This window comes from Lampetra fluviatilis, chromosome 59 (assembly GCF_964198595.1).
Source record: "Lampetra fluviatilis chromosome 59, kcLamFluv1.1, whole genome shotgun sequence".
NCBI lineage: Eukaryota > Metazoa > Chordata > Hyperoartia > Petromyzontiformes > Petromyzontidae > Lampetra > Lampetra fluviatilis.
The window spans coordinates 1,702,248-1,728,504 of record NC_136333.1 but is presented as its reverse complement, the minus strand read 5'-3'; the positions used below and the strand labels follow the sequence as shown (position 1 = coordinate 1,728,504).

Here is a 26,257-nt window from a genome sequence, read left to right as displayed (position 1 = left end):
CGGGGCGAAGGGGGGGTGGGTGGGCCGAGTGGGCGGGGCGAAGGGGGGGGTGGGTGGGCCGAGTCGGCGGGGCGAAGGAGGGGTGGGCTGAGTGGGCGGGGCGAAGGAGGGGTGGGCTGAGTGGGCGGGGCGAAGGGGGGTGGGTGGGCCGAGTGGGCGGGGCGAAGGGGGTGGGTGGACCGAGTGGGCGGGGCGAAGGGGGGTGGGTGAGCCGAGTGGTCGGGGCGCAGGCGGAGTGGGTGGGCCGAGTGGGCGGGGCGAAGGGGGGTGGGTGGGCCGAGTTGGCGGGGCGAAGGGGGTGGGTGGGCCGAGTGGGCGGGGCGAAGGGGGTGGGGGCCGAGTGGGCGGGGCGAAGGGGGGTGGGTGGGCCGAGTGGGCGGGGCGAACGAGGGGTGGGCGGGGCGAAGGGGGTGGGGGGGTCGAGTGGGCGGGGCGAAGGGGGGTGGGGGGCCGAGTGGGTGGGGTGGGTGGGCCGAGTGGGCAGGACGAAGGGGGTGAACCCAGTGGGCGGGCGGTTGGGACGAGGGGGGCGGACTGAGGGGGCGGGGACACTCGGGAAGGGGGTGGGGCGTGTTAGTGACGTCACGAGTTGATGCGGCGGTGACATCACGAGGAGGAGGACGAGGAGGAGGAGAGGCGTTTATTGCTCACGGGCTCCCGCTTCCGTCCCCGGCTGTCTCCCCTCCGTCTCTCCCCCCCCCCCAACAACAACACATCGCGGCTGCTCCCCGTGTCTTCTCGACCGCCCGCCGCTGAGCCTCTCCCCCCGCCGTCGGTTTATGGTCTCAGGCGCGGGGCTCCCGCGAGGGGCGTCCCGTCGCGCCGCGCAGTGACCGGCGCCGGCCGCCGCCGTTGCCGCCAGGACAATGGATTCGGACGAGGGCTTCATCTACGATGAAGACGAGGTGTACAGCGAGGAGGAGACCGACGAGGACGATGACGAAGACGAGACGTCCGAGATGGGCGAGGTGGAGATGCAGGAGCCCGTGCTCGAGGCCGGCCAGGCCGGCGACGGGGACGAGTTCCCGCACGAGGTGCTCACGGCCGAGCAGGTGGTGCAGCACATGGTGGAGTGCATCAAGGAGGTGAACGAGGTGATCGAGGTAAGGCGGAGAGAGGTCGGGGTGGGCGATGCGACGCTGTCTCGGGCCCCCCCTGGGAACTTGGGACAGGCCGATGGGGTCGGGCTGTCACTGGGAGGGTTGTCTCACCTATGGGGGTACGGAGACTCGCTGTCTACAAGACACGGCAAGATCTGTCTCCCCGTGTAATGAGAGAGAAGGGGGGGTGCTTGGCTCCAGGAAGACAGGAACACACGGGGAGACGAGGCACAGAAAGACACAAACACAGGGGTGACGATGACACGGGGAGACACAGTGAGACTCGGGGATAAACAGACACAGGAAGACAATGACACGGGGAGATCGAGACACAGGGACGCTGAGCCATAGAGATGAACGCGGAAACGGAGACACAGGGACACGGGAATACCTACACAGGGAGGGAGACACGGGGACATACGAGACAGACACGGGGACACAGCTGTAGGGAGACACGAGTCGATGGGGAGACACGAGTAGATGGGGAGACACGGGTATATGGATGGGGAGACACAGGAGGACACACCGCAGTAGGGAGACACGGGTAGATGGGGAGACTCGGGTACATGAGGAGACACAGCGACGGAAGAGAGAGAGACACGAGGACACACAGATGTAGAGAGACACGGGTAGATGGGGAGACACAGGAGGACACACCGCAGTAGGGAGACACGGGTACATGGGGAGACACAGCGACGGAAGAGAGAGAGACACGAGGACACACAGATGTAGAGAGACACGGGTAGATGGGGAGACACAGGAGGACACACCGCAGTAGGGAGACACGGGTACATGAGACACACGAGGACGCAGCTGTAGGGAGACACGGGTCGATGGGGAGACACGGGTACATGTGGAGACACAGGAGGACACACCGCAGTAGGGAGACAAGGGTACATGGGGAGACACGGACGGAAGACAGAGAGAGAGACACGAGGACGCAGCTGTAGGGAGACACGGGTACATGGGGAGACAGAGAGAGACACGAGGACGCAGCTGTAGGGAGACACGGGGGTGGAGGGGTGCCCGCGGCCCGGGTCGTCTGTCTGGCCCCGGCTGTAAGATGGCGGCTTCCCCGCGTCTCCCCCGCGTCCCGCGGAGGCCGCGACTTGTGGAGTTGCGAGGCTGCGGCTCGCGAGGAGCCGCGGGGCCGCGGGCTCCGTCTCCCCGGAGTCCGTGCCCAGGCCCCGCGCCGCCTGCGCCATCAAAATCCAGCCGAGTCACCCGTGCCGGGCCGAAGCCTCGGGCACTCCTTGCGGCCTAGGGGGAGCAGGCGGCCTCGGGCGTGGGGAAGAATCAGGAAAGTGCCTAGGCTGCTCGTCAGCGAGTAGGCCTCGCCTGGTCGAGTTTCCAACGGCAAAAAACGGCGAAACCAGCGGGGGGAGAGGAGGGGGGAGAGAGACAGCGAAGGGAGAGACGGGAGATAGACAGCGAAGGGAGAGACAGAGAAGAGAGACGGAAGGGGGAGAAGGGAGCTAGACAGAGAAGGGAGCTAGACAGAGAAGGGAGAGACAGGGAAGGGGGAGAGACGGGAGATAGACAGAGAAAGGGGGTACACAGAGAATGGAGAGACAGGGAAGGGGGAGACGGGAGAAGGGGGATAGACAGCGAAGGGAGAGACAGAGAAGAGAGACAGAGAAGGGGGATAGACAGAGAAGGCAGAAAGGGTAGAGACAGGGAAGAGAGAAAGGAGATAGACAGAGAAGAGCGACAGAGAAGGGGGATAGACAGAGAAGGAAGAAAGGGTTGAGACGGAGAAGAGAGAAGGGAGATGGACAGAGAAGAGAGACAGGGAAGGGGGAGAGGGGGATAGACAGAGAAGGACGAGGGGGTAGAGACGGAGAAGAGAGAAGGAAGAGAGACAGAGAAAGGGGAGAGACAGAGAAGAAAGAGGGGGGGTAGACAGAGCAGAGAGACATGGAAGGGGGAGACGGGAGGAGGGGGATCTACAGAGAAGGGAGACAGGGAAGGGCAGCGAAGGGGGATAGACAGAGAAGGGGGGAGACAAAGAATGGCAGAGCAGGGAGGGGGGAGAGACAGAGAAGGGAGACCGGGAAGGGGGAGACATGGAATGGCTAGACAGAGAGGGGGGGGGGTAGGCAGAGGGGGGAGAGACGGAGAAGCGGGAGAGACAGAGAATACAGAGAGAGACAGAATAGAGAGAGACAGAATAGAGGGATAGACAGAATAGAGAGGGAGAGACAAGAGAGAGAAGAGGGAGAGACAGAGAAGAGAGCGACAGAGAAAAGGGGGAAACCGAGAAAGGGAGAGACAAAGCAGAATACAGAAGGGAGAGAGAAACAAGAGAGCGGCGCAAAGACAGTCCACCACGGCACGATGGAGGGAAAGACAGCCGTGCAGTAGGATTAGAGAGGACTCGGGGGGTTTCCGAGGGGTGCAGGGGACGTGAGCGGTCGGGCCATGGGTGAGATAGTGAAGGTTGGAACATGGGGACCGCGACATTAAATATAACCAGCCATGCTCAATCCACTGGTGGATTAAGCCCCCCTCTCCCCCCCCTAAGCTGCCGCCACCTCTCACGATCATGCGCTGTAACAATCCACCCAGCACATGGCACCTGAGCTGAATTAATAAGCACCTACATTACCCTACATGACCCTTTACACTACCCCCTACAGGATCCTAACACTACCCCCTACAGGACCCTGACACTACCCCCTACAGGACCCTGACACTACCCCTACAGGACCCTGACACTACCCCTACAGGATCCTGACACTACCCCTACAGGATCCTGACATTGCCCCTACAGGACCCTGACACTACCCCCTACAGGACCCTGACACTACCCCTACAGGACCCTGACACTACCCCTACAGGATCCTGACACTACCCCCTACAGGACCCTGACACTACCTCTACGGGATCCTGACACTACCCCCTACAGGATCCTGACACTACCCCCTACAGGACCCTGACACTACCCCTACAGGACCCTGACACTACCCCTACATGACCCTTTACACTACCCCTACAGGATCCTGACACTACCCCCTACAGGACCCTGACACTACCCCTACAGGACCCCGACACTACCCCTACAGGACCCCGACACTACCCCTACAGGACCCCGACACTACCCCTACAGGACCCTGACACTACCCCTACAGGACCCTGACACTACCCCTACAGGACCCTGACACTACCCCTACAGGACCTCGACACTACCCCTACAGGATTCTGACACTACCCCTACAGGACCCCGACACTACCCCTACAGGACCCTGACACTACCCCTACAGGACCCTGACACTACCCCCTACAGGATCCTGACAATACCTCTACGGGATCCTGACAATACCCCCTACAGGATCCTGACACTACCCCTACAGGACCCTGACACTACCCCTACAGGATCCTGACACTACCCCTACAGGACCCTGACACTACCCCTACAGGACCCTGACACTACCCCTACAGGACCCTGACACTACCCCTACAGGACCCTGACACTACCCCTACAGGATCCTGACACTACCCCTACAGGATCCTGACACTACCCCTACAGGATCCTGACACTACCCCTACAGGACCCTGACACTACCCCTACAGGATCCTGACACTACCCCTACAGGATCCTGACACTACCCCTACAAGACCCTGACACTACCCCTACAGGACCCTGACACTACCCCTACAGGACCCTGACACTACCCCCTACAGGACCCTAACACTACCCCCTACAGGACCCTGACACTACCCCTACAGGACCCTGACACTACCCCTACAGGACCCTAACACTACCCCCTACAAGACCCTGACACTACCCCTACAGGACTCTGACACTACCCCTACAGGATCCTGACACTACCCCTACAGGATCCTGACACTACCCCCTACAGGACCCTGACACTACCCCTACAGGATCCTGACACTACCCCTACAGGACCCTGACACTACCCCTACAGGACCCTGACACTACCCCCTACAGGACCCTGACACTACCCCCTACAGGACCCTGACACTACCCCCTACAGGACCCTGACACTACCCCTACAGGATCCTGACACTACCCCTACAGGACCCTGACACTACCCCTACAGGACCCTGACACTACCCCTACAGGACCCTGACACTACCCCTACAAGACCCTGACACTACCCCTACAGGATCCTGACACTACCCCTACAGGATCCTGACACTACCCCTACAAGACCCTGACACTACCCCTACAGGATCCTGACACTACCCCTACAGGATCCTGACACTACCCCTACAGGACCCTGACACTACCCCTACAGGATCCTGACACTACCCCTACAGGATCCTGACACTACCCCTACAAGACCCTGACACTACCCCCTACAGGACCCTGACACTACCCCTACAGGACCCTGACACTACCCCCTACAGGACCCTAACACTACCCCCTACAGGACCCTGACACTACCCCTACAGGACCCTGACACTACCCCTACAGGACCCTAACACTACCCCCTACAAGACCCTGACACTACCCCTACAGGACCCTGACACTACCCCTACAGGACCCTGACACTACCCCTACAGGACCCTGACACTACCCCTACAGGACCCTACAGGACCCCCTACAGGACCCTGACACTACCCCTACAGAATCCTGACACTACCCCCTACAGGGTCCTGACACTACCCCTACAGGACCCCGACACTACCCCTACAGGACCCTGACACTACCCCTACAAGACCCTGACACTACCCCTACAGGATCCTGACACTACCCCCTACAGGACCCTGACACTACCCCTACAGGATCCTGACACTACCCCTACATTACCCTATTTGACCCTTTACAATACCCCCTACAGTGACTTGCACTACTCCCTACATCACCCTCTATTACCCACACATTACCCCCTACAGGGCTCTTACACGACCCCCCCCCCAAATTATCCCCTCCATTACCCCTACACCTACATTTCTCCTACAATTTACCCGCTTACTTATCCTTGTTGGCGTTATCCAATGCCTGTCTGGTTTATCCCTTTTTCGTGCTGTCAACGCTGTCTGTGTTGATGAATTTATTAGAATCCGTGACATTTGCTGTTAGACGTAGCGGCCTCTAGTGGCTGCAAAGGGTATAGGTGTAGCTATGACTGCACAGAGCATGCAGCTGCACGTAGGGAATCGAGTAGCGTCGATTCCTGCACTCGCGATTCTATGTTTAGGAATCAATTATATTGCATCGTACGTCTAAACCGTGTGGTTGCCTTCGCCTGTGTGGTTACCCATATGTGGCTACTGACGTGTGCTTACCGTACCCTCGGTGGTTGCCGTCCTGTAATTACTCTCTGGGGTTACCTACCCCTACCTGGTTACCCTTGCAGTGTGGTTAACCACCACCCAATGTGGTTACCCTACCCCGTGTGGTTACCTCCCCCGCCCCGTGTGGTTTCCTGCCCCCCCCCCCACCACCTCCGTGTGCCCCCCCCCCCCGCTCGTGTGGGAGGTAGAGGGGGGGGTACTGCCCGCAGCTGTCAGTGTGAGCCACGCCGCCACGGCACTCGGCACGCACGTGACTCGTCATTACATAAGCGGCGCGTGTTTACTCCACTCCCGTGGGGGGCGCGATCACGAAGGCGGGGGTGGGGAGGCCCCCCTCCCCCCACCTAGGTAGCGAGGACATAGCAGAAGCCCCCCTTCCCCGTGCCCCCCCCCATCTCCCCCCCTCCCACGCGTGCGGGTGTTGATTTGTAATCCAGTGTGAATCTTGAGATTAACTGGGCTCCCCCCGTCGCTCGCCCCCCCCCCCTCCCACCTGTGCCCTTGTGCCTCCACAGATCCCCGCCACTACCACCCGCATCCTGCTCAGTCACTTCAACTGGGACAAGGAGAAGCTCATGGAGAGGCGAGTGGGGGGTGGGGGGGCTTGCTGCGGGGTCCTGTGGGGTCCTAGGGGGTCCTGGGGAGTGGGTGGTCCCTGGTAGGGGGTTAGGGAGTTGGCTTGGAGGGACCCGGGCTGTGTGTGTGTATGTGATGGACGAGTCTGGCGGAGTGGAGGTGGGATGAAGTGGGTAAGCGTGTTGGTGAGTGTTGCCAAAGTATGTTGAGTATGGGGAAGTGTTTGGTGAGTGTGGTATAGTGTGGGTCCGTATTGGTGAGCACGAGTTGGTGTGGCTGACTTGGGCCCTGGAAGCGGCGTCTGTGTGTGCGTTGAGCTCGGGGGGAGGTACACAGGCTTTAACCCCTGTGCTGTGCTATGTGTGTGTGATGGTGAGTGACCCCGTGCCGTGCGAGCGAGCGAGTGACCCAAATGCGGGACGGAGAGTGACACCGGTCCGTGCGGCGCAGGTATTTCGATGGCAACCTGGACAAGCTGTTTGCCGAGTGCCACGTGATCAACCCCAACAACCGCAAGCTGCGCTCGGCGCGGCCCACGTCCACGCGCTCCTCCTCCCAGGAGGTCTTCTGCTGGATCTGCTACCTGACCTTCCCTCCCTCGGTCAGTCTCTGCATGTTCGCTCGCTCGTGTCTGTGTGCCGCAACTCGCGTGAAGCCCATACGCATGCGTAGAGACCCATAGGCAGACATAGAGACCCATAGGCAGACATAGAGACCTATAGGTTTACATTGAGACCCATTGGCTCACGTAGAAACCCATAGGCTCACGTAGAGACCCATAGGCTCGCGTAGAGACCCATAGGCAGACATAGAGACCTATAGGTTTACATTGAGACCCATTGGCTCACGTAGAAACCCATAGGCTCACGTAGAGACCCATAGGCTCGCGTAGAGACCCATAGGCTGACATAGAGACCTATAGGTTTACATTGAGACCCATTGGCTCACGTAGAGACCCATAGGCTCACGTAGAGACCCATAGGCAGACATAGAGACCTATAGGTTTACATTGAGACCCATTGGCTCACGTAGAGACCCATAGGCTCACGTAGAGACCCATAGGCAGACATAGAGACCTATAGGTTTACATTGAGACCCATTGGCTCACGTAGAAACCCATAGGCTCACGTAGAGACCCATAGGCTCACGTAGAGACCTATAGGTTTACATTGAGACCCATAGGCTCACGTAGAGACCCATAGGCTCACGTAGAGACCCATAGGCTCACGTAGAGACCCATAGGCTCGCGTAGAGACCCATAGGCAGACATAGAGACCTATAGGTTTACATTGAGACCCATTGGCTCACGTAGAAACCCATAGGCTCGCGTAGAGACCCATAGGCTCACGTAGAGACCTATAGGTTTACATTGAGACCCATAGGCTCACGTAGAGACCCATAGGCTGACATTGAGTCCTATTGGCTCACGTAGAGACCCATAGGCTCACGTAGAGACCCATAGGCTCACGTAGAGACCCATAGGCTCACGTAGAGACCCATAGGCTCACGTAGAGACCCATAGGCTGACATAGAGACCTATAGGTTTACATTGAGACCCATAGGCTCACGTAGAGACCTATAGGCTCACGTAGAGACCCATAGGCTCACGTAGAGACCCATAGGCTCACGTAGAAACCCATAGGCTCACGTAGAGACCCATAGAATAATAATAAAACAAGTTTCAGGTACATTTTTGTGTAACCAGGTGAGAAGTCAGGAGACCAGGATGTGAGTCTCATTTGCAAGAGTGAGTGGCATGGGGCACCAAAACGACAAGAGCAAAGCAAATGAAGTAAATTTCGATTTAAAGCTTTCGTGACTGCAGGGATTCATCTTCTTGGTTCTTTCGGTAAAGTCACGTAGAATGGAAATAATAAAATAATAAAAAATAATAAAAATCTAACTTTTATTTTTATTCTTTTATTATTTCCATTCTACGTGACTTTACCGAAAGAACCAAGAAGACAAATGAAGTAAGGCACGACAATACTACTATTTGTGTTAAGTCTAAAGAGCACTTCGATTCTAGTTGGCCGATTCTGAAAAAGATAAGTTTCGTAACAGACAGCATCTTCACGTGACAACCATTGACCGGTGGTTATATCTTCGCATGGGCTAGGGTTCTGGGACCCCCCTGATGTAGGAGATCTCCTCTGCCTTCAAGAATTGTAACAGTATCAGTTCCACATTACGGAGCAGGATGATGATAAACTTAACTAAAACTCATCTTCTTGGTTCTTTCGGTAAAGTCACGTGACTTTACCGAAAGAACCAAGAAGATGAATCCCTGCAGTCACGAAAGCTTTAAATCTAAATTTAACTAAAACTGTTTTTTATTTTACTAGGTAAGGCCCACTATATATTAAGAAGCGACTTGGCCACAAGTGATAGCCCAACGAAGTGGCTTATCATTTGGAAATTTACATCAGCCAAATTCTCTAAAGGCATGTTTCTAAATGTGGAGGGAAAAACCGGAGGACCCGGAGAAAAATCCACACGACCATAGGGAGAAGATGCAAACTCCATACATACAGGCGTCAGCCGGGATTTGGACCCACGACCTCCTGAATACCAGGCGAGGTAGCTAGCATCTCACCACCGCGGCGCCCACATCATCATGATGATGATGTTGTCACAAGAAGGCAATGCTGGTGTGATTTGTGATTTGTGATGAGAGAATTGGGGAGGGGGGGGCTGAGTTACGGACCCCAGGCTGGGACCTGTAACTTGGCGTTTTCAGGCGCTTGCAGCGGGGGTCCCTGTGTGTCAGACCCATCACGGAGTTTTGGTAAATAACACTATGTTACACAATTTTTGTTCCTGGGTAGTAAGTGTTATTTTGTAATTTCTTATGCCAAAAAAGTAATAAAATGGCTTATTCCCCACAAACTTTGCTTTTGTGACCAGGACAGTGATATTTTGAAATTTACCTATTTTCAACGGGCAAATTTGGGTCTTTTCGTTCACATAAAGTCAGAAAAAAACCAACATATGACTCAAAATTAACATGTATTTATACTAGAGTAATACAAAAAGGACTACAAAAGATTTAGAAATGAGTAGTTTTTCGAGATTTACGATGATACTGTAAATCACTTTCACGAATCAGCCACCAAATGTAGTCTCCCATCATGTTCTCGTTAAACTGTCCTTGGTAGCGGCATTCAAAGTCCAGTATATCCTGGTGGAAGCGCTCGCCTTGCTCCTCCGAGTACGCTCCCATGTTCTCCTTGAATTTATCAAGATGAGCATCAAGGATATGGACTTTGAGGGACATCCTACAGCCCATTGTGCCGTAGTTCTTCACCAGAGTCTCAACCAGCTCCACATAATTTTCGACCACGAACCACTGCAACAAAGCTGTCCCAAGCCGCTTTCTCCTTACTAGTGAGCTTCTTGGGGAATTCATTGCGCTCCAGGATCTTCTTTATCTGTGGTCCGACGAAGACACCGGCTTTGACCCTCTTAGGGAAGAAGTCTTGAAGGTACTTGATGGCTGCCAACTACTTATCTACAGTCTTAATTTTAGAACTTTCGTGACTGCAGGAATTATTATTTGTTTCTTTCGGTTAAGTCACGTCTAAAGATAAAATAATAAATTAAATTAAATAATAGAATACGACGTTTCGATTGCAACACAAGCAATCATCATCAGGTATAATGAAATAGCGACATAAAATCTAACCAGAAAACTATAGACAGACATATTAGCAGACAGATATCACCAAGATACATAGCGAGAGCAACACAGGTAACAGAGAGGGGTGATCGTCTCTGTGTGGTGGCCTTAAATAGACAGAGGGGGGGGCGGAGGCAGAGAGAGGGAGGAGGGTTAGAGAAAAAATTAGCATATCAATGAGTGGTCAACAGACGTGGTGCTGCGAATGCGATGGCACGGCAAGCAAGCCTGAAAATCAGGAGAAGGACACACTAAAATTAAATAACCTAGTAAAATATCGAAATGTAATGTAATACAACACAGAGGGTCGGTCAACACACAATTAACGCATAGCCTGGTTGATTACGTATTTCAAAGATTGCTAAGTTAGAATTTAAGTGTGAACAATCTAAAGAGAGGACACAGGCAGAGAAAACAAGTCGCCAGAGAGAGAGAAAAAAGATAAGCTTAAAACTTCCCCGTAGAAGTGGTTCAATCTTAATTTTAGAACTTTCGTGACTGCAGGAATTATTATTTGTTTCTTTCGGTTAAGTCACGTCTAAAGATAAAATAATAAATTAAATTAAATAATAGAATACGACGTTTCGATTGCAACACAAGCAATCATCATCAGGTATAATGAAATAGCGACATAAAATCTAACCAGAAAACTATAGACAGACATATTAGCAGACAGATATCACCAAGATACATAGCGAGAGCAACACAGGTAACAGAGAGGGGTGATCGTCTCTGTGTGGTGGCCTTAAATAATTATCTACAGCTCTGACATTGTTTCATAAGGCCCAATTTGATGTGCAGTGGTGGCATCAGCACCTTCCGGGGGTCCACCAGTGGCTCCCACTTGACGTTGTTCCTCCGCACAGAGAACTCGGTCCGCTGTGGGCAGTCCCGCCTGTAGTAGTGCGCCTTGGTTTCCCTGCTGTCCCAAAGGCAAATATAGCAGGGAAACTTGGTAAAACCGCCTTGGAGACCCATCAGGAATGCCACCATTTTGAAGTCTCCGATGACCTCTCAGCCATACTCATCATACTTCAAGGCGTCCAGCAAGGTCTTGATGCTGTTGTAATCCTCTTTGAGGTGCACCGAGTCAGCCAGGGAAGAGACGGGTACTTGTTACCATTATGGAGCAGCACGGCTTTGAGGCTCCTGGGTGAGCTGTCAATGAAGAGGCGCCACTCATCCTGGTTACAGGAGATTCCGATTGCCTCGAACAGACTGGTCACATTGTGGCAGAAGTAGAGCCCATCTTGACGGGCGAAGAAGCTGCAGAAAGGTTGGGACGTTTCCTCTGATCTGCGACTTGCACACTTTATCCAACAAGTTCCACTGCTTGAGCATAGATGTCAAAAGCTCGGCATTGGACTTGGTGAGACCAAGATTTCTGATCAAGTCGCCAAGGTCTTTTTGGTTGGGGTAGTATGGGTTTCTCTCCTCAGCTCCACCTCTGAAATTGTTATCTGGATCTACATCGTCCTCCTCGCTCCCTGACTTGCTGCTCTCTTCTAAAGACGGCTGCTCTCTCTCCGGAGGAGTGGGTACGGGGAGCTAATGGAAGTGTGGCACCGGGGCGATGAATGAAGGAAGGTCCGGATACGTGATAGCAGGTGCATTCTTGCCAGTCTGACGTTTGGAAGGGTCCACCATGCAGAAGTAGCAGTTGCTTGAGTGGTCAGTAGGTTCTCGACAAATTCTTGAGATAGCGAACTTCATGGCTCTCTTTTCCCCCTCTGTACCATCCTACAAAAATACATTTATTTCACCCATGACTAATGTGTAAGATTTTCTCACAACATTTTTTCATATGATATATTTTTTCAATGACATTGAAAATTGTAAAATATTTCAAAATAAAAAAACTATTACAATAAAAATTTGTAAACAAATTTTAGAACGTAAAATTCCGTGCAACAATTATCCATCTTACCTTCCAGAGTGTTTTAGCATTGCTCGCAGTTGAAATGAGGTGCCCAGGGTTTTGTCTTGATCCCCGACAGGCATGCCGAAATATGCCTTGTAGGCCTCGCACATCTTAGCAGATGCGCCCACAGAGTCCTTTTTCGCTCTTGTCTTGATAAATTGTCTGCAGACATCGCAAAATGCGTCTGCCGGATGCTTGCAGCCTCTTGATGCCCTCTCAGGAAAAAGCAGATATGTATCCACTTAGGCAGCTGGAACTAAACTGAACTGGTGGGCTTAAGGCCCCTATATTTATACTACTATTGATATTACTGGAAAGTTCTAGAATGTTCTAGAAGTTACTCCAAGTTTACTCGGCACTGAATCTATCTGGAATGTTCTGGAAAAGAGGTACATTTCAAAATATCACTGTCCTGGTCACAAAAGCAACGTTTGTGGGGAATAATAGCCATTTTTAAATCCTTTATATTAAGTTCACTTGTTTGCTTGCTTGCGCGCTTACGACCGTGCAAATCTTTCGGTCGTTTTTTAACCCACTTTCCGTGATCCAATCGAGCTGACATTTTGCACACAGACTCGTTGTGCGTGACAATTTATTTTTGTTAAAAAAAATTCCAAAATGTTCCACTTTTTAGGAAAAAAAATATTTCATATTTAATTTAAAATACCAATGTGATAAAAATTTAACTCTTACTCAAGAAAAACAGAAATGAATAATAAACTAAAACCGATGCCACGCATATAAAGGATTTATAGTGAAAAACGGTTTTTACGGGTTAATTTGTTATACTTTTGAGGCATAAGCAATTAGGAAATAACACTTACTGCCCAGGAACAAAAAAAAAACCTGCTCCACAGTGTAATTTTCTGAATGTTTTTCCAAAACTTCATTTTGTAATTGCACTGTAATGGGTCTAAAAATATCTCTGCCTGAGTCGGTGCACGCTGCGGGGAATCGATGACTTGCGCTTGGGCGGTGGCTCTGCTGCACGTGGCCTGCGATCCGTGGCCTGCGATCCGTGGCATGCACAGCGAAGCCACCGTCGGTGACTCACACCGAGGTGTTGTGAGACACCCTTGACCGTGGGCGTATCGGAGGAGCTTTCCCATGGCTCGCCCAGAGAATGCAGTACGGCAAAAAAAAAGTGGATTCCACCGGTTCCGTCTATATGGAGCAGAGTGTGGGTTTTTTCCGGTTTTCACCCCAGTTTCCTCAACATGAATTGGCCGATAACACCTTCATTTAGTAGTAGGTTTTTACCCTTTAAACTGGTACAAAACTGACACCTTTATACAAGGCATGTTTGCAATAACCGCAACACAAGCAGTCAAAATGCAAACAAAAAGAAACAACTCTGATAATGGTAATGATATGCACTGTCCTTGGGAGTTAGCGCCATCTGCTCCAACACCAATGGAGACTAGGCTCTAAGGAAAGCTGTCTCGGGTGTGTACCAATCATCTCCAAGGAAAGTGCATATCATTACCATTATCAGAGTTGTTTCTTTTTGTTTGCATTTTGACTACTTGTGTTGCGGTTATTGCAAACATGATGCCTTGTATAAAGGTGTCAGCTTTGTACCAGTTTAAAGGGTAAAAACCTACTACTATATTTCGCCACTGGTAAAGGAGATGTCTCATAGTGTAAACACCTTCATATGTAGAGGACCTACGAGCTTGGGGAGGAATTTGGTGCAGACTCACCACGCGTGGTTGCTGCTGCTGCCTTCCCGCTCGTCTGCGGTTCCTCCTCCTGGTGGCGCCTCTGAGTCCACCCCCACCCTCTCTCTGCCTACGAGAGCGAGCGAACGCACTTGCGGTGGCGGCGCAGCGTTACACGTCGAGATTATTGTTCATATAATTTCACATTGATTTACGTTTGCGCAATATTTTTCACGTGAAGATGCAGTTCATGTGGCTTTGTAGCTATTTTTTAAAAACTTTTTTTTTGGAGACCCAGGTCACTCACTCTTGCAAATGAGACTCGTCACCCGGCCCTGGTTACACAAAATCAACATGAATCTTGCAGCTATTATTATTGTTATTATCATTCCGCTCGCTTACCCAGAAAAGCCTTGCTGAGTCTCAAGGCTCTTTCAGGAGGAGGGGTCCTGCCAAGGTTTTGCAGGAGTGGGGCGTGACGTTTGCCATGACGCACAATATTCCCTTGACGTTCCCACGCTGTTGAAGCTGCACGTTGGGCCCATTGCGTTGGCGTGGTTTTTGTAAGGAATTTATTTTCCTTTTTTAGAAAAATCTATTCCGCCCGCGTGCCTGCGTGCTAATGTAAATACAGGGTGACATGTCACCTGGGTACACGTACAGTGTGAAAGAAGTTCAACATACATACATGTATACAGCTCGTGTACACTTCCAGTGACTGGGTACAGATCCGTTTGCGTGTCGCTGAGAAGTATTTACTGGCTAGGCCTTATAAAGACAAAGATCTCCCGTATAGCCTCGAACAGACTGTTGGGGCAAGTGCCGTTGGTGAGCACCTGTGAAGGCCGGCACAGCACACGATGGGGTGGGTGGCCAGCACCATGACGGGTCACGTTTGTTTCCCCAGTGGCGATGTTTACACACCGCACCAGGCGCTCATTTAAGGCTGAGTTGACTTCGGGGAGGCCCAGGACCGATTCAGATAAACTCGGGTCACCAGGTTTCTTCGAGTGCTAACCTCACAAAGCCGTCACCACACACAGTGTTGGGGGAAGCTAACGTGAATGAGTAGTGAGCTACTTTGACACAAGTAGCTGCTATTCTAAAAGTTACTTCCAAAACGTAGCCTCCACTGTATCCATATTAAAACTGTATCCATCTTAAAACTGTATCATATTAAAACTGTATCCATCTTAAAACTGTATCATATTAAAACTGAATCCATCTGAAAACTGTATCATGTTAAAACTGTATCCATGTAAAAAATGTATCCACGTGAAAAGTGTATCCCATTTAAAAACTGCACCCCATTTTAAAAAATGTATTCTGTGTCACATGACACTCATGCGAGCGTCTCAAATGTACACGGCCCAGCGATATCAGAATGGGTGCGCCGTTGCTATGCCAATGCAGCCGCACGATCGCACTCGCTCGACGTGTTAGACGCTCGGTAAATGAATGCAACGCATGCGTGGAAAATTACCCTAAAAGTATAAAGACGTTTAGCAAGCGGTAGAGCTCATGAACTTCTCAACGAGGGAGGTTTTCTCCTTTGAAGTCTCCTGCCAGTGAGAACTTCCTCGTGGTTTTCTACCGCTGGACGTCCGCAAACGGCACATCGTGATTTTCAACCGGCGGCGACGTCGTCATTTGAGGTCGTTGGCGGCGGCGGCAAAAAACACCGCCGCCAAAATGTCACCGAGATTCGGATTTTCCCCTCGATGCTACGAATTGCCGCAAATGCCACCCACCACTTGGGTTATAAAAACCATCGCTGCGTGTAGCACGCGCGGCTATAGTGACGATAAGAGATGTGCGTAAATTGGTAGTTTTCCCGGAGAATGAGTTGTGATTGCGCTGATGGTGGTGGGGTCAGCGTGAGGTCAGCGTGGCCTCTCCCTCCCCCGCCCCTCCTCTCTCTCCGCCGCAGTTCATGACGGGCCTGGAGTGCGGCCACCGCTTCTGCGTGCAGTGCTGGAACGAATACCTCAAGACCAAGATCATGGACGAGGGCATGGGCCAGACCATCTCCTGCCCCGCGCATGGCTGCGACATTCTGGTCGATGACAGCACGGTCATGTGAGGCCCCCACCGCCCACCGCGCCCATGCCCGGAGCGCCCCCCCCCCCTCCTGACCCATCCACCCCGCACCTGCCGTGAACCCCCCCCACCCACACACCTGGTGCTCACCCAACACTGTGTATCAATCCCCTGCCATTCCTGAGCCTCCTCCACCACCTCGCTCCTTCGCTCTCTCCGTATGGAGGTTGCCCAGGGTTGAGCTGCATTGTTGAAGCAGAGTTTTGAGTTGTGAAAGGGATGAGGTGAGAGCATGACCCCCGAGGTCCCCTCACCCCGCGCGCCCCCTCACCCCGCGCGCCCCCTCACCCGCTCCCTCACCCCACGCGTCCCCTCGCCCCTCACCTCGCCCCTCACCTCGCCCCCTCGCCCCTCACCTCGCCCCTCACCTCGCCCCTCACCTCGCCCCTCACCTCGCCCCTCACCTCGCCCCCTTGCCCCTCACCTCGCCCCTCACCTCGCCCCCTCGCCCCTCACCTCGCCCCTCACCTCGCCCCCTCACCCCGCGCGTCCCCTCGCCCCTCACCCCGCACGTCCCCTCACCCCCACCCCTCACCTTCACCCCTCACCCTTCTCCCTTCTACCCTCACCTCTCACCCCTCTCCGCTCACCCCTCTCCCCTCACCCCTCACCCGTCCCCTCACCCGTCCCCTCACCCCTCACCCGTCCTCTCACCCGCCCCCTCACCCCGCGCGCCCCCTCACCCGTCCCCCCACCCCACGCGCCCCCTCACCCTGTGTCTCCTCACCGCGCGTGTCACAGGCGGCTGATCGCGGATCCAAAAGTGAAGCTCAAGTATCAGCACCTGATCACCAACAGCTTCGTCGAGGTGAGCACCCAGCGGCACTCACCGGCTGTGTGGTTGTCTTGTGTTGGGTGTGGTTGTGTAACGGTTGTGTGGTGTAAAACAGCTGTTGTGGTTGTCACATTCGTTTGACCGGCTCTGCGATTGTGCCACTCTATATATCGGCTGTGCAGTCGTGTGAGCGGCTGCGTGGCTGTGTTTGCGGTTGTGCAAGCGGCCGTGCGGTTGTATAAGTCGTTGTGCGGCTGTGTGTGCGGCTGTGTGTGCGGCTGTGTGTGCGGCTAGTTTAACCGTCCGCGTGGCTTGTGTAAGCGGCTGTGTGTGCGCCTGTTGAAGTGGTTGTGTGTGCGGCTGTGTGTGCGGCTGTGTGTGCGGCTAGTTTAACCGTCCGTGTGGCTTGTGTAAGCGGCTGTGTGTGCGCCTGTTGAAGTGATTGTGTGTGCGGCTGTGTGTGCGGCTGTGTGTGCGGCTAGTTTTAACCGTCCGCGTGGCTTTGTAAGCGGCTGTGTGTGCGCCTGTTGAAGTGGTTGTGTGTGCGGCTGTGTGTGCGGCTGTGTGTGCGGCTATTTTAACCGTCCGCGTGGCTTGTGTAAGCGGCTGTGTGTGCGCCTGTTGAAGTGGTTGTGTGTGCGGCTGCGTAAGCGCTTGTGTAAGCGGTCCGTGCGCGGTGTGGCGGGCAGTGCAACCGGCTGCTCAAGTGGTGCCCGGCGCCCGACTGCCACCACGTCATCAAGGTGCCCTACCCCGACGAGAAGCCCGTGCGCTGCACCTGCGGACGCCAGTTCTGGTGCGTCACCCCCCCCCCCCCCTCGTGTTACTCCCCCCCCACCCACCTCACCCACCCCTCACTCCCACCCCCCCCCACTTCTCGACCACACCCTCCCTCATCCCCCCACTCCCACCCGTTCCCCCCGCCCCCCCAACTCCACCGAGCCTCCAGTAATGACCGCGGGTAATGGGGGGGCGGCATTGCTAATGGCCCCGTGCCTTAATTTGCCTCTCTTACCATGCCCCCCACCGTGCCCCCCACCTCTGTCTGTGCCCACAGCTTCACGTGCGCAGAGAACTGGCATGACCCGGTCAAGTGCAAGGTGAGTGGTGGTGGTGGTGGTGGGGGTGGTGACGCTGGTTGTGGTGATGGTGTGGCGCTTGCGGTGACGTCACCACCCATTGGTGACGAATGGCGGCTGTTGCGTTTGAGAGTGTGGGTGGGTGAATGTGAGCGAGTGTGAGTGAGTGTGGATAAGGGTGAGAGTGTGAGCGAGGGTGGGCAAGGGTGAGAGTGAACGGTTGAGAGTGTGAGTGAGTGCAAGTGCGGTTACGTAAGAGTGAGCGAGTATGGTGAGAGTGAGCGAGTATGGTGAGAGTGAGCGAGTATGGTGAGAGTGAGCGAGTGTGAGTGTGAGCGAGTGTGTGTGCGGTGAGAGTGAGCGAGTGTGAGAGTGAGCGAGTGTGTGTGCGGTGAGAGTGAGCGAGAGTGAGCGAGTGTGAGAGTGAGCGAGTGTGTGTGCGGTGAGAATGAGCGAGGTTGAGTGCGGTGAGAGTGAGCGAGTGTGAGTGCGGTGAGAGTGAGCTCACACTCGCGAGTGTGAGTGCGGTGAGAGTGAGCGAGTGTGAGAGTGAGCGAGTGTGTGTGCGGTGAGAGTGAGCGAGTGTGTGTGTGGTGAGAGTGAGAGTGAGCGAGTGTGAGTGCGGTGAGAGTGAGTGCGGTGAGAGTGAGCGAGTGTGTGTGCGGTGAGAGTGAGTGCGGTGAGAGTGAGTGCGGTGAGAGTGAGCGAGTGTGTGTGCGGTGAGAGTGAGCGAGTGTGAGTGTGTGTGCGGTGAGAGTGAGAGTGAGCGAGTGTGTGTGCGGTGAGAGTGAGGGAGTGAGTGTGAGTGAGTGTGAGCGAGTGTGTGTGCGGCGAGAGTGAGCGAGTGTGAGTGTGAGCGAGTGTGTGTCGCCTCCGTGTGGAATCTCCGAGTGCAGTGGCTAAGGAAGTGGATCAAGAAATGCGATGACGACAGCGAAACGTCCAACTGGATTGCAGCCAACACAAAGGTGCATGCACGAAACACACACGGTACACACACCACACACACACGGTACAAACACCACACACACGGTACACACACCACACACACACACACGGTACACACACCACACACACACACACGGTACACGCACCACACACACGCGGTACACGCACCACACACACACGGTACAAACACCACACACACGGTACACGCACCACACACACGCGGTACACGCACCACACACACGCGGTACACGCACCACACACACGCGGTACACGCACCACACACACGCGGTACACGCACCACACACACGCGGTACACGCACCACACACGCGGTACACGCACCACACACACGCGGTACACGCACCACACACACGCGGTACACGCACCACACACACGCGGTACACGCACCACACACACGCGGTACACGCACCACACACACGCGGTACACGCACCACACACTCTCGACACGCACGACACACGCACACTACACGCGATACACACGCACGGGGTACATGCACGCCACACACACACGAATACTAAACACACGCGAACTCGCGTGCAAAGGCCGTTACTGCGCGTGGCTGTGTCTTGTCTGCCTGGCTGCGCGTCGGTGCGGCTGTGCGTGGTTCTGTGACGGTGCCTGACGGTGTGGCTGCGCGTGGCTCTGTGTGTGTGTGCAGGAGTGCCCCAAGTGCAACGTGACGATTGAGAAGGATGGCGGATGTAACCACATGGTTTGCCGTAACCAGAGCTGCAAGGCGGAGTTCTGCTGGGTTTGCCTGGGGCCCTGGGAGCCACATGGCTCCTCCTGGTACTGCTCGCTGGCTCACTCGCACTCGCTCACGCACACACACACGCACACGTTTACCCATGTTCAAACAAAGAAAAAGATCCTCCGAGGAGCCTTAACAGACTGTTGAGGCAAGTGCTGTTAGCGAACACCTATGAAGGCTGGAACGGTACATGAGGGGGTGGGTGGTCATTACCACGCCTGACTGCCTTTGTCTCCCCAGTGGCGATGTGTACACATCACACCAGGTCCTCATTTGAGGTTGAGTCGACCTAGGGGAGGCCCAGGACTAGTTCAGATAATCGTCACTGGCGTTGGCCGTGAGCGGGAATCTTGGGTCAATGGATCCGGAGCGCAGCGTGCTAACCGCTGCACTCCCGCTCTCCATGCTCGCAAACGTACACACACGCACACTCACGCGCACACTCACGCGCACACTCACGCGCACACTCACGCGCACACTCACGCGCACACTCACGCGCACACTCACGCGCACACTCACGCGCACACTCACGCGCACACTCACGCGCACACTCACGCGTACACTAGCATAGACAACGTATATGGACATGCGCACACTAGTGTATGCACATGTGCACATGCACAAGACATGGACAAAGGTGCCCTGTGTAGCCTTTAACAGGCTGTTGGGGCAAGTGCTGTTCCTGAGCACCTATGAAGGCCGTGACAGCACTTAAGTGTATGATGTTGAACTTCTTTCACACCGTACGTAGCCAACCGTGCTAATCGGAGGTACAGGGGAAGAACTACAAACTAAAAGCAGTTCTAAATGAATGGGCTTTCAATCTACATGATGTAAAAGTGCATAGCTCCACAGTGGTGTCCCAATATCCGAAGATGCAGTGACCGTCTTTGCTTACCCGGTGCCGATGTGAACACGCCTGTGTACCCCGCCCCCTGTCCCACCCCTCCCCACTCCCAACCTCCCAGGTACAACTGCAACCGCTACAACGAGGATGACGCCAAGGCCGCGAGGGACGCGCAGGAGGTGAGCCCTCACGTGGGTCTCGCCACGGGCACCTGGGCCCCAGTGTGGGGGGAGGGGGGGGGGCACCTGGGCCCCAGTGTGGGGGGAGGGGGGGCACCTGGGCCCCAGTGTGGGGGGAGGGGGGGGCACCTGGGCCCCAGTGTGGGGGGAGGGGGGGCACCTGGGCCCCAGTGTGGGGGGAGGGGGGGCACCTGGGCCCCAGTGTGGGGGGAGGGGGGGGCACCTGGGCCCCAGTGTGGGGGGAGGGGGGGGCACCTGGGCCCCAGTGTGGGGGGAGGGTGGGGGCGATTGGGCCCCAGTGTGGGGGGAGGGGGGGGGCACCTGGGCCCCAGTGTGGGGGGAGGGGGGGGCACCTGGGCCCCAGTGTGGGGGGAGGGGGGGGGCGATTGGGCCCCAGTGTGGGGGGAGGGGGGGGGGCACCTGGGCCCCAGTGTGGGGGGAGGGGGGGCACCTGGGCCCCAGTGTGGGGGGAGGGGGGGGCACCTGGGCCCCAGTGTGGGGGGAGGGGGGGCACCTGGGCCCCAGTGTGGGGGGAGGGGGGGGCACCTGGGCCCCAGTGTGGGGGGAGGGGGGGGCACCTGGGCCCCAGTGTGGGGGGAGGGGGGGGCACCTGGGCCCCAGTGTGGGGGGAGGGGGGGGCACCTGGGCCCCAGTGTGGGGGGAGGGGGGGGGCGATTGGGCCCCAGTGTGGGGGGAGGGGGGGGGCACCTGGGCCCCAGTGTGGGGGGAGGGGGGGGCGATTGGGCCCCAGTGTGGGGGGAGGGGGGGGGCACCTGGGCCCCAGTGTGGGGGGGGGGCACCTGGGCCCCAGTGTGGGGGGAGGGGGGGGGCACCTGGGCCCCAGTGTGGGGGGAGGGGGGGGGGCACCTGGGCCCCAGTGTGGGGGGAGGGGGGGGGGCACCTGGGCCCCAGTGTGGGGGGAGGGGGGGGGGCACCTGGGCCCCAGTGTGGGGGGAGGGGGGGGGGCACCTGGGCCCCAGTGTGGGGGGAGGGGGGGGGGCACCTGGGCCCCAGTGTGGGGGGAGGGGGGGGGGCACCTGGGCCCCAGTGTGGGGGGAGGGGGGGGGGGCGATTGGGCCCCAGTGTGGGGGGAGGGAGGGGGGGGGTTCAGGGCGATCGGGCCCCAGTGTGGGGGGAAGGGGGGGGGCACCTGGGCCCCAGTGTGGGGGGAGGGGGGGGGGCGATTGGGCCCCAGTGTGGGGGGAGGGAGGGGGGGGGTTCAGGGCGATCGGGCCCCAGTGTGGGGGGAGGGAAGGGGGGGGGGTTCAGGGCACCTGGGCCCCAGTGTGGGGGGAGGGGGGGGGTTCAGGGCAATCGGGCCCCAGTGTGGGGGGAGGGGGGGGCACCTGGGCCCCAGTGTGGGGGGAGGGGGGGGTTCAGGGCAATCGGGCCCCAGTGTGGGGGGAGGGGGGGGCACCTGGGCCCCAGTGTGGGGGGAGGGGGGGTTCAGGGCAATCGGGCCCCAGTGTGGGGGGAGGGGGGGGCACCTGGGCCCCAGTGTGGGGGGAGGGGGGGGTTCAGGGCAATCGGGCCCCAGTGTGGGGGGAGGGGGGGGCACCTGGGCCCCAGTGTGGGGGGAGGGGGGGTTCAGGGCAATCGGGCCCCAGTGTGGGGGGAGGGGGGGGGCACCTGGGCCCCAGTGTGGGGGGAGGGGGGGGGTTCAGGGCGATCGGGCCCCAGTGTGGGGGGAGGGGGGGAGGGGGGGGGCACCTGGGCCCCAGTGTGGGGAGAGGGGGGGGGTTCAGGGCAATCGGGCCCCAGTGTGGGGGGAGGGGGGGAGGGGGGGGGCACCTGGGCCCCAGTGTGGGGGGAGGGGGGGGGTTCAGGGCAATCGGGCCCCAGTGTGGGGGGAGGGGGGGGGGTTCAGGGCGATTGGGCCCTAGCAGACACCGACAGAGAAACCGTGCCGATGGAGTTGGCGCTACGGCAAAAGAAGGCCCGGGTAACGCGGAATGGCGGACGGAACGTGGCGGCGATGCGTGGAAATCCCCCGGGCGCGCGTGCGTGCGTCTGCGTGCGCAGCGATCGCGAGCCGCCCTGCAGCGCTACCTCTTCTACTGCAACCGCTACATGAACCACATGCAGAGCCTGCGCTTCGAGCACAAGCTGTACGCGCAGATCAAGCTCAAGATGGAGGAGATGCAGCAGCACAACATGTCGTGGATTGAGGTGCAATTCCTCAAGAAGGCGGTGGACGTGCTGTGCCAGTGCCGCACCATGCTCATGTACACCTACGTGTTCGCCTACTACCTCAAGAAGAACAACCAGTCCATCATCTTCGAGGTGAGCATGCAGGGTGGGCGTTTACGGAGATCGTTGTGTATGTCTTGCGGGGGCGACTGATTTGAGTTGCGACGCTGCTACCGCCCCTGCCACCACCTCCCTTACCACCCACGCGGGTGACCCCGAGAGACGGAGGAACGTGTGGCGTTTGCGGGGGGGGTGGGGGGTTCCCGCCATCCACCACGTCAGTTGTGACGCAGAAGCAGCACCACGCGCTGTGACGCAACAGCACACGCACACGCTTACATGAGGTCACGTATGTCAGGGTGGCGGGTGCCGTGGTGACTGATGTGGTTATTGGGGTCCCTTGGTGACGGGTGCTATGGTGACTGATGTAGTTATTGGGGTCCCATGGTTACGGGTGCCATAGTGACCGATGTGGTTATTGGGGTCTCATGGTTACGGGTGCCATAGTGACCAATGTGGTTATTGGGGTCCCATGGTTACGGGTGCCATAGTGACCGATGTGGTTATTGGGGGCCCATGGTTACGGGTGCCATAGTGACAAATGTGGTTATTGGGGTCCCATGGTTACGGGTGCCATAGTGACCGATGTGGTTATTGGGGGCCCATGGTTACGGGTGCCATAGGGACAAATGTGGTTATTGGGGTCCCATGGTTACGGGTGCCATAGTGACCAATGTGGTTATTGGGGTCCCATGGTTACGGGTGCCATAGTGACAAATGTGGTTATTGGGGTCCCATGGTTACGGGTGCCATAGTGACCGATGTGGTTATTGGGGGCCCATGGTTATGGGTGCCATAGTGACCGATGTGGTTATTGGGGTCCCATGGTTATGGGTGCCATGGTGACCGATGTGGTTATTGGGGTCCCATGGTTACGGGTGCCATAGTGACCGATGTGGTTATTGGGGTCCCATGGTTACGGGTGCCATGGTGATGAGCTTGTGAGGAGGTTGTGACGAGGCCGACGCTCGTCTCGCTTCCCGTGCGGTGAACGCAGAACAACCAGGCGGACCTGGAGAACGCCACGGAGGTTCTGTCCGGGTACCTGGAGCGCGACATCTCTCAGGAGGCCCTGCAAGACATCAAGCAGAAGGTGCAAGATAAGTACAGGTGAGGTACCCTAACCCCGCTGATGTGGTGGTGAGATGTTGTTGGTTGGTGTGGTGATGGGATGTTGAGATGGTGGGGTATCGTGGTGCTGCCGTGGGTTGTGACGGCAATGATTGTGTTTTGGCGGCGAGTGGTAAAGTGACGTGGTGGTGAATGAGTTTTGTGGTAGAGTGGTAAAATGGTGGTGGTTGTGTCTGGCAAAAACAACCCCCACCTCCTCCTCGGTGGTTGCCGGTCGGTACCGCTGCGGTGCTGGTGCTATTGTTTATAGTGCGGCGGCATGCTGATGGTGGAGATAAGGTGGTGAAATAATGTCAATGGTGGTGGTGGCGGCATTTCCGTCGGCCATTGGAGACGTTGAGCCGTTGACGACGTTGCTTGTGCCGCGACGGTGCAGGTACTGCGAGAGCCGGCGCAAGGTGCTGCTGAAGCACGTGCACGAGGGCTACGAGAAGGACCTGTGGGAGTACACGGAGCAGTGACGCCACCACCACCGCCACCATCCACAGCGCCGCCACAGCGCCGCCGGCGCACGCCGGGAGGTAACGGGCGCCGCCACGAGGCGCTCTCGCCAGCCGGCGGACGGGGAAGGGGGGGGGGTGCCGGGTGGGGGGGGCCCTCCCGCTCTCGCCACCGCGCACCCCCCGCTCCCGTCCCAGTGGCACGAGCGTTTTTATTCCCTCCGCCGTTTGTTCTGTTTTTTTTCTTTAATAATAATAATAAAATCCACCCTCCCCCCGACCCCGTCCCCCCCCCTCGCTCTCCGCCGAGCACCGTGGCGACGTCCGAAATCCGCGCCGGCAACCCGGGAGCCGGCGCCCCCCGCCACAGCAGGGTGTGGGGGGGGGGGTGGTGGGGGATGCCGCTCGCCGTAGTCAACAACACTTTGTAAGATAATGCCTAAAAGTGATATTTTTGGATTGTAAATAACCATATGCATGGGAATTGTGGCTACGTGAAGGTGTTGAGATATTTATTGCGGGAGAGGGCGCGGGGGGGGGGGGGGGGGGCCGGCGCCCCCCTCCCCCCCCCCCCCCGCGTCTGCGTGCGCCTTCTATGCAAAACCCTGCGTGAGCGCCGGCCAGACGCGCGCCGTGGCGCCCGCCCTCGCCTCCCCCCCCCCCACCCTCTCCCCCGTGCATCCCCCCAGCTCCAGCCCCCGTTTCTGTTGAACAAAAATTTGATGTCGAGACCGGAGCCGGGAGGCGGCTCTCAGCTGCAGCCGCCGTCCGGCAGGGGCGCTGCCAAATCCGGGGCGACGCCCCCCCCCCAATCACAACCACGAGAACTACCACAACCAGCAATCACCACATGCACTATCGTCAACAACACTACCGCCACCACCACATGCACTACCGCCACCACCACCTCCACGACCGCCACCACCACTACCGCCACCACCACCTGCACTACCGCCACCACCTCCACTACCGCCGCCACCACCTGCACTACCGCCACCACCTCCACTACCGCCACCACCACCTGCACTACCGCCACCACCTCCACTACCGCCGCCGTTGTCGCCACGTGACCTCGGCCCCATGGGACCGCCACCCTCCTCGAGAGCCGCGCCGCTGGAGCCCCCCCGGCCCTCCGGGGCCCCCCCCCACTTACCGTCCTTGCAGCAGGGGGGGGGGTCCGCTCAGCCGCAGGGATCTTCCCACCTGGATGCAACGCCCATCTGAAGATACCCCCCCCCCCCCGGAGGCCCCCCCCCACCACCCACCACCTCCCCGACCCCCTTCCATCCCCGCTTTCTCCACCGCGCTCACCGCACACTTTGATGTAACGTGGACATGGGGATCCCACCGTGACCCCCCCCCTCTCCCTCACCTCCTCCCCTTGGGTCTCAGTGCCCCGTTCCCCCAAGGCCCTGGGCTCCCACCTCCTGCCCCCCCCCCACCCCCCCGGGCCACGCCGTTCGCGACGACTCGTGTCCGTGTTGCTGTTGTCCGACCCGACCCGCGTTTGCTCCATTAAACCCGATTCTCCAAAA

The 26,257-nt window shown here is 57.0% G+C and overlaps 1 protein-coding gene across 2 annotated transcripts; it reads left to right on the top strand.

Annotated features, from left to right (window-relative positions):
• The first annotated feature begins 574 nt into the window (after nucleotides 1–574).
• On the top strand, nucleotides 575–26,257 carry ARIH1 (ariadne RBR E3 ubiquitin protein ligase 1). 2 transcript variants are annotated; one of them, XM_078880825.1, is made up of 13 exons: nucleotides 575–1,103; nucleotides 6,881–6,948; nucleotides 7,392–7,542; nucleotides 16,079–16,281; nucleotides 17,044–17,110; nucleotides 17,767–17,873; nucleotides 18,135–18,177; nucleotides 19,053–19,124; nucleotides 19,783–19,913; nucleotides 20,844–20,901; nucleotides 22,924–23,184; nucleotides 24,149–24,261; nucleotides 24,659–26,257. In XM_078880825.1, exons 1-13 carry the CDS (start codon nucleotides 867–869, stop codon nucleotides 24,741–24,743), a joined length of 1,596 nt encoding a protein of 531 aa, XP_078736951.1. In that variant the 5' UTR covers nucleotides 575–866; the 3' UTR covers nucleotides 24,744–26,257. The 2 variants fall into 2 exon arrangements, with proteins under 2 accessions (XP_078736951.1, XP_078736952.1); XM_078880826.1 differs by having other exon boundaries at nucleotides 576–1,103; nucleotides 16,133–16,281.

Excerpts from the sequence above, each read along its gene's own strand:
- ARIH1 (XM_078880825.1), top strand. The coding sequence starts at position 867 with ATGGATTCGGACGAGGGCTTCATCTACGATGAAGACGAGGTGTACAGC. Across the intron at positions 7,543-16,078 it reads ACCTGACCTTCCCTCCCTCG|CGTGAGGTCAGCGTGGCCTC; the intron begins GTCAGTCTCTGC and ends TGGTGGGGTCAG. Across the intron at positions 17,874-18,134 it reads ACCTGCGGACGCCAGTTCTG|CTTCACGTGCGCAGAGAACT; the intron begins GTGCGTCACCCC and ends CTGTGCCCACAG.